The 8,390-nt window shown below is 56.8% G+C and overlaps 2 protein-coding genes across 2 annotated transcripts; both read right to left on the minus strand.

Annotated features, from left to right (window-relative positions):
* Nucleotides 1–380: 380 nt before the first annotated feature.
* On the minus strand, nt 381–1,549 carry LOC123101995 (uncharacterized). The gene is made up of 2 exons (XM_044523247.1): nt 1,302–1,549; nt 381–1,206 (listed from the first exon to the last, which is right to left on the minus strand). Exons 1-2 carry the CDS (start codon nt 1,342–1,344, stop codon nt 419–421), a joined length of 831 nt encoding a protein of 276 aa, XP_044379182.1. The 5' UTR covers nt 1,345–1,549; the 3' UTR covers nt 381–418.
* A 5,248-nt stretch (nt 1,550–6,797) lies between these two features.
* On the minus strand, nt 6,798–7,653 carry LOC123102002 (uncharacterized). The gene has a single exon (XM_044523259.1). It carries the CDS (start codon nt 7,625–7,627, stop codon nt 7,037–7,039), a length of 591 nt encoding a protein of 196 aa, XP_044379194.1. The 5' UTR covers nt 7,628–7,653; the 3' UTR covers nt 6,798–7,036.
* Nucleotides 7,654–8,390: the final 737 nt, after the last annotated feature.

Here is an 8,390-nt window from a genome sequence, read left to right on the forward strand (position 1 = left end):
TGGGTGTCCAAATGCAAAATGGCTAAGGACTCAAAGCATGTACATAGTTTAAAGCCGGCTTCCAGCCTTTCACAACTGACTCTTGAGCAGCCGGTTCGCCGTCCACTACTCAACTTGCTAAAAAACTCTAAACGGCTAAGTACTTGCCTTCCCAAAGTAGCCAAGTACCTGACCTAGAAACAGTCCGCGGAGCGGCTGTTTGGCTGGCAAGACGACAACCGAGGGAAGGCGGCAAAGGAAAAAGCCAAAAGAGCAATGAGCAAGAAAAGATAGAACATGGAGAAATAATTACATAGCAAACGCCCTTGGTTAAATCTTCAAAATAGAAGTTCAAGATACACCCCGCGGGTGGAATTGTGCAAATTAACAAGTTCATCGAGACTATTGAGCAGATAAAAACTAAGATAAAGTGGCAAGCTTAGGAAGCAGCAGACGGGTTCGAAGGATCGGAGGAGTCGGCGGTGCCAGTTGCCGGAGCAGCCGGCTGGTCGGTCTCTGCTTGGTCGTCTCTGGCAACGGCTGGCTCGGAAGGGCGTGGCTCGTTGCTAGAGGCGCGGTCGAGCTGGGGTTGGCCATCCGCTCCGACCTCTGGCGCCTCCTCTTCGACTCCTTCCTCCACCTCGCCTTCTTCCTCGCCACTGGAGTCAATCACCTCCGCCGAGTCCTCGCCGTCGTTCGGATTCAGTCCGAACCACTCCAGCGGGGCCCCGTCGCCATTCTCAACCCGCTCTGGGACGAAGACGCTAGTGTCGTTGTACTCGGCGATAGACGTCGCGCGCTTGACGAGATCGTCTTCCACGACCACCAACTCCGCCTGAGCTTCTAGCCGGAACGTGGCTAGATGGTCTAGGCTCAGCCCAGGGTACCACACCTTGACGAACTCTAAGGCCCGGTGCACTCTAGCCCGGGCCGAAGAGCCCTTCCAGGCCTCAAGGCGACCAACCGCTACCTCCAGCCAGTCGGCAGTCCGGCTAGGGGTACGCGGTGCCTGCATGTCCGGCCACAAGGCGGCGATCGCCTGGGCGCCGACACGTTGAAGCTGGCGCAGCATCTGGTGTGCCAACCGTAGGCGGGCCTCGATGCTCAGAATCTGCTCGTCAAGAGTTCGGGGGGCATCGGCGGCGGTCTTCGCGCCGTCCGCCCTCCGCCCTTCACGACCAGCTTCGATGGCTTGGTTGGCAGCATTCGAGTGGCCGAGGAAGAAGTCTGCCAAGACAAAGAACGAAGAACAAGTCAAAAAACTAAAAGTTGGCTCGACCAACAGCCGGCAGCTCCAAAAAGAAAAGTAAGGAAAGGCTCACCGTCGACGAGATCCTCGATCTCATGGAAGCCGGAGGTCAGCATCGCCTCCTTGTCGGTCCAGGAGGAGCGCTCGGATGCGAACTCATCAAGGAGGGCGGTCTCCTTGTCCTCCACCTCCTTCTGGGTCTTCTTGAGCAGCTCCTTCTGCTCTGCCAGTTGCGTGACCAGCAGATCGCGCTCCGTGGCCAGCTTGCTGCACTCCTCCTCCTTGGTACGCAACGCGGTGTTGGCCTCGCCCAGCTGCTGCTGTAGGGTGGCATTGGCCTCTGCAGAAAGAAGAAGAAAAAGGCATCAGTCGTCAGCAAGAAAGGTCACCGGGGAGATCCGGCCCGACTGCTCGGTAGTCGGCCCAAATCTCAGGGACTACGACCCGCAGGTGCGCCAGCGCGCCCCCACGGCGACGAAAGAAAACTCACTTCGGACGGTGCGCTTCGCTGACGGATCAATGGTGAAGATCTGCGGCCGTGGGACGGTGGTGTTCGCCGCCGAGACGGGTGATCACAATGCGTTCACTCAGGTGTACTACATACCTGCACTGAAGAACAGTGTGGTTAGCCTGGGACAGCTGGATGAGAGCTGGTTCGATGTGCACATCCGGCGTGGCGTACTCACCATCCGCAATGATCGCGGGCAGCTCCTCGCCGAGGTATCGCGCTCCACCAATCGCCTGTACAAACTCGTCTTCACGCCTGTACATCCAGTGTGCCTTGCTGTGGGGGCGGTCTCTAATGCCTGGCGCTGGCACGCACGGCTCGGCCACCTGCACTTCAACGGCCTGGAGAAGATGGCCAAGAAAGAGCTGGTGCGCGGGCTACCTCACATTGCTCACACCGAGGAGCTGTGCGAGGCCTGTCTCGCAGGGAAACAACATCGCATTATATTCCCACAGAAGGCCAAGTACAGGGCGACTACACCACTAGAGCTTGTGCACGGTGACCTGTGCGGCCCCGTCTCTCCACCAACACCTGGGGGGCGGCGTTACGTGCTCGTACTGATCGATGATCGCAGTCGCTTCATGTGGGTGGAGCTTCTCAAGACGAAGGATGAAGCCGCGCGCGCCATCGTCAAGTTCCAGGCCGCAGCCGAGCTTGAGTGTGGGCACAAGCTTCGTGTGCTTCGCACCGATCGTGGCGGAGAGTTCACCTCGGCCACGTTCTACAAACACTGCGAGGAGAGCGGTGTGCAGCGGCACCTGACCGCGCCGTACACGCCGCAGCAGAATGGCATCGTCGAGCGGCGTAACCAGATGCTCCTGGGCATGGCAAGGAGCATGCTCAAGGCGAAGCAGGTGCCCAACCTGTTTTGGGGGGAGGCCGTGCTCACCGCTGCTTTCATCCTCAACCACAGCTTCACGCGCTCCCTCGATGGCATGACACCGTACGAGGCCTGGTATGGCCAGAAGCCTGATGTGAGGTTCCTGCGCATCTTTGGGTGCGTTGGCCATGTCAAGGCAGCAGGACCACATCTGTGCAAGTTGGATGACAGGAGCATGCCGATGGTCTTCATTTGCTATGAGATGGGGTCCAAGGCGTACCGCATGTATGATCCAGTGACGAAGTGCCTGCACGTGTCCAGAGACGTGGTTTTCGACGAGGAGGCACGCTGGAACTAGGAGGCGCCCGGGGGGTCGCCGGTGAGCAGCTCCTTTACCGTCGTGTAGCCTGCGTACGCCACAAGAACCGGCGTCACCAAGGCCGCTGCAGCAGAAAAAGCAGCATCGTCACATACCTCTGCAAGTTCGTCGCGTGCCTTGTCTGCTGTAGGCAGCATCATCCCCGACACGCCCGCGGCCACATCGCCGCCCATGCATGTGGAAGGAGCGGATGTGGTCACGTCAGAGACCACGCCGGTGCCCCTCGTGTCACCACCGGCGGTACAGCCGGATTTGTTCGACAACGCGGACAAGGTCTCTACACCACATCGATATCGCCTGGTCAAGGAGCTGCTTGGCTCAACCTCTGAAGTACCAGGAGGTGCTGAGAGCCCCCCCCCCCCCCCCGCCATCGGAGGGTAGTGGTGATGATGAGGAGCTGCACCTAGTGACCGGGGAGGAACCGGCGTCCTTCGCCGAAGCCGAGCACAAGGACTGTTGGCGCCGGTCGATGCTCGACGAGCTGCAGTCCATCGACGACAACAACACCTGGACGCTCACCACGCTCCCTGCAGGTCATCAAGCGATCGGCCTCAAATGGGTGTTCAAGCTGAAGAAGGATGAGGAAGGGAACGTCGTCAAGCACAAAGCCCGCCTCCTTGCTAAAGGCTATGTGCAGCGTCCTGGCGTGTACTTCGAGGAGGTGTTCGCACCGGTGACCAGACTGGAGTCCGTGCGGCTCATCCTGGCGCTGGCGGCGCACCGTGGCTAGCAAGTGCATCACATGGACGTCAAATCGGCGTTCTTGAACGGCGACCTCAAGGAAGTGGTCTATGTGTCCCAGCCACCTGGGTTCGTCGCAGAGGGGCGTGAGCAGGCTGTGTACAGGCTGCACAAAGCCCTGTATGGTCTGTGTCAAGCTCCAAGAGCATGGAACGACAAGCTGGATGCCAGTCTGACATCTCTCGGGTTCACGCGCAGCGTTGCAGAGCATGGCATGTACGCGTGTGGAACCGGGGAGAGCCTGCTCATCGTCGGGGTGTACGTGGACGATCTGGTGATCACCGGTGCAAAGGAACAGGAGGTCCTCGGGTTCAAGGAGGAGATGGAGCAGCTCTTGTCCATGAGCGACCTGGGCCTGCTTCGCTACTACCTCGGCTTGGAAGTGAAGCAGGAGCGTGGACGCACCACCATCACACAGGCAGCGTACGCCTCCAAGCTGCTCGACAAAACTGGGCTGATGGGGTGCTATCCAACTCGCACTCCTATGGAGCCACGGTGCCCGTTGAGGAAGGAGAGCAAGGAAGCCGCGGTGGACGCAACGCTCTACCGCAGCGTGATCGGCAGCCTGAGGTACCTCGTACACACATGCCCGGACATTTCGTTCACGGTGGGTTTCCTGAGCAGGTTCATGGAGGCGCCGGCAGCAGACCACTATGTAGCAGTGAAGCACCTCCTTCGATACATAGCGGGCACGCTGAGCTACGGCTGCGTGTGCCGCTATGGCGACGGCGAGTCCCTGACAGGCTTCAGTGACTCCGATCACGCCGGCGACGTGGATACCAGGAAGAGCACTTCTGGCGTGCTGTTCTTTCTTGGTGAAAGCCCCGTCGGCTGGCAATCTCAGAAGCAAAAGGTCGTCGCAATCTCATCTTGCGAGGAGGAGTACATCGCGGCGGCGACGGCGGCTTGCCAAGGAATTTGGCTTGCGCGTCTCTTCGGCGAGCTGATGAATCAACCAGCGGCGCCGTTCTCACTGTTCATTGACAACAAGTCTGCGATCTCCCTCTGCAAGAACCCAGTTCTCCATGATCGCAGTAAGCACATCGACCTTCGATATCATTTCATTCGTGATTGTGTTGAAAAGAGATGGGTGGCCGTGGAGTTCATCGGTACAAGGGAGCAGAAAGCAGACATACTGACGAAGCTGTTGAGCCGTGTTTGCTTCCAGGAGCTTCTTGGGAAGATTGGGATCGTCGACGTCAAGCTCGTTCGCCAGGGTTGAGGGGGAGATTGTTGGTTAAACCCTGTCTCCCTCGGCCTTCTCTGAATTTAGTTTGTTTTCTTCAGATAAGTGTTGCTAGACACATTCAGTTTCGACAGTAGCTAGTCGTTTTTATGTTAGCGTTTTTTCTCGCCAATTGGTTGCGTCTTGTGCGCCTTGGCTCAGTCGTAGTAGGCCCAGCACGAAGCTCGGATCATGGGGATGGACGTGGTCAGTAGTGGAGCACGTTGCTCGGGCACGTTGGTGTACTCTTGATGAATAAGAAGAGCAAAACAGAAAAGCTGCAGGTGTTGGCCTTCACCATAAGTGTCATAGCCGCCGTTGTGCCAGGCATAACCGGCGCCACCACCCGTAGACGAAGACCCGCGGTGTTGGCCTTCACCATAAGTGTCATAGCCGTCGTCGCCGCACTGTCCTCGAGTCTGGTATCGCGCTCCGGCGTCGCCGTAGGGCTCCCGGCCGCCACCAGAGAGACCACCACGGCCGCGCCCACCATTGTGACGCGCCTCCGCCGCCGCGCCTAGGGGCCGCGCGTCCCGCGGCGCCTCATGGTGCCTACTGCCTCCCCGTCCCGAGGCCTGTGCGGCAGCCCTTGCGGGCGGCCTGGCGGCCGGCGGCGCCGCTGCGGGCAGTGGAGCGCTGGGCGGAGGCGGCCCTGGCTTTGGGCCACCGCGGCCAGCCATCGGAGTGGAATAGCTGCCTCGTCTCAGCCGGACGGCCCGACCAGCACGGATCGACGGAAAACTTGGAGTCCCAACTCGCAAAACCTTAGCACACGTATGTACAGCGTTTGTTTGCGGCGGCTCCCGAATCCCGATCCGAGGCAGACTCATGAAAAGAAGGGATGTACGTCGAACCGGGCACGTTGGCTTGGGTCTCTACCTAGGCCGCATGCCCAGGTGCAATAGAGCCCACGACCTCCGAAAACCACAGTCCCTCCTCCTGGCCCATTAGCAGCGATTTCAAACGAACCCGTCTGACCGTTTGAATCGAGACTGTCGGTGACATCTTCGGCGGCGGTGGCTGCCGCCCCGGCGGCCTGGCTAATTTCCCTTTCTTCCTATTAGAGACTAGCATCCATTCATCTGAAAGAGTTGTGAGCGTACGGTTTACCTTGGGGATCGGCTCGATCTAAGGCATGATCCATGGCCTAGGTTTCTTCTACGTGACGTTAATCCGATGAGCAATCGGCTTCTCCGCGTCCCTTGTCATCGCCGGAGCCGCCGTTCTGACCTCCACTTTGCCATAATCTTCGGCGACCTCATCACTCTCGCTCTTGTCGTCTTCTTCGCTATCCGCGAGAACCAAGAAGCGGCCTCCAACTCGCGTATCCGGCTTCCATCCCTCGGACATGGAGGAGAAATCAATGAGCTCGATCGAATCTTCCGCGTTGGGGCTCACCTGCACATGATGATCCACGACCACATCATAAATGTCAATGCGCAAACGAGATCCTACCTTAATCTGGTCGTCCATCGCTAAAAAATCGCCGGCGAGGACGTCATTGTCCATATCTATCACCGCCGTCCATCGAGAGGACGGGGAATGTTGTAGCCGGCCGACGATCCATTCCCCGGATCCACGAGAATCTCAGAAAAGCACCGCCCACCGCAACCCCTCCTCGGTTCGCGTAGTCCCCTCGTGCGCGGCCTCGATCTGATCCTGGATGGATCCATCGGGATCTGGCCGTGCCGCAAGGGACGATGGCGACGAGGTGATGAGCGGCTGCAGTAGTACCCTAGCGGCGGCCGGGGTATGAAGAGCGCGGCCCATCCGGCGCCTCCGGCGGTCGCGAGTCCCGCTCCATCGAGCAGTACCATATACGAGAGCCGCCCTAAAATTGGCCGCCCTCTCCTACCGACGGCGTATGACGGGGGAGGAAGAGGTTATGGCAGCAAATGGAATGCACAATACAGAAGAGTTATCATATATTGCAAAAACAAACTGGAAACTGACGCCAGTTCAGGCAGGCAGGCAGCCAGGCATTGGACCAACAGCTAGCAGGCCATGCAGGCAGGCATGATTATTATACATGCATAAAGGCAACATGAGCTTCCTACTCCGCTCCCAATTCCATTGGACCATTATTCATATGCATGCGATATCAATGTAAGAGCAAATCACACCGGCTGTCCTCTTCAGTTAGAGTTAGGTGATGTTGTTTTGTTGTCAAGCTGCTGCTTCCTAAAATACGCCCTCCTCATCAACAGGTCATCAGTGACACGAAGAGCGCCAAACACCCCACCGATTTGGCTCTGTGCGTTGCATTCCTCGACCGAGAAGTTGTCCGAGCAACAATCTCCGTGACATTTGCTCTTTTTGTCAAATTGCTCAAAGAAGCCCGCGTCGTTGGCGGTTTCGAGCGTCGCCGGGAGCGTCTTGATGTGCTTGGATAGTACGGCGAGGTCGTCGAGGCAGTCGGTGACGCACTTGGAGGGTTTCTTGATGGCCTTGGCGAATGCGGCCGCCTCCGCCGCCTTCTTGGCGACGACTTGGACTGACATTGCGATCACATCCTTCACTTGAGGCGTCCTGACATCCAGGTTGTTTAGTAGCAGATGGGTGCACTCAAATTTGTACGAAGCAGTCGCGCATGTGGCGTTGATGGCTTCAATGCTGGGCCCAGGCTCTGGGTCCGACCGGACAACTGCAGGGGCAACAGCGATGGCGACGGCGATGATGATGGCAAGCAGAGCCGAGGCGGTGTAAGGCAGCAGAGAAATGGCCATGGTAGTCGATGAATGGATGATCCTTATTGTTGTATGATGGATATATTTGGTCAGGTGGGTGGGTGTGTGCGCACTTGCAGCGAGAGAGCAAATTAGCTAGCTGGTGTTCCCCTTCTTATATAGGCATACACATACACCAGATAGATAGATAGATAGATAGATAGATAGCACCGCATGCATGCTTGCTTGCTTTTGGACGCCTATTTTTAGTAGCTCGGCCAATTTCAGCGCAGGCAGTTGAGAAGGAGCTACCTAATTTAGTTGTGGCCATATAACAATCAAAATAAAATTTGTGGCCATGGATCCATCGACTTGTTCTCCCTACCTAATATAGAATTATAGATAGACGACAAGCTTGCTGGCTAGATTATCTTAATTGTTTTTTTCCTTCAACCCTTGCTATGTGTCTGCAAAACAAACTCCGGCTCTATGTTTATGTTTAGAATACAGACAGAATACAGCTCCCTCCATCCGGGTTTCAAGGCCCAAGAGCCACCCAGCCGAGTCTCTTTTTTTTTACTAGAGTAACCAGAACATAAAGGCGCACGTTGCTGTGCCCGTTCGTCTTAAGGGAAGAACAAGTGACAGTGAAATTTAAATGGTCTAAAACTAAATACTTGTTCGAATTCCTGGGTGCGTTCAAAGGTTTAGGTGGCGGATTGCACAAAATCAATGTTCAATGGGGTTTCTGGACAAAATATCAATGCTCCATGTACGTCTATATACCATGACAATTATAGAATAATGAGATTCTAGCGCTTTC

This window comes from Triticum aestivum, chromosome 1B (genome assembly GCF_018294505.1).
Source record: "Triticum aestivum cultivar Chinese Spring chromosome 1B, IWGSC CS RefSeq v2.1, whole genome shotgun sequence".
NCBI lineage: Eukaryota > Viridiplantae > Streptophyta > Magnoliopsida > Poales > Poaceae > Triticum > Triticum aestivum.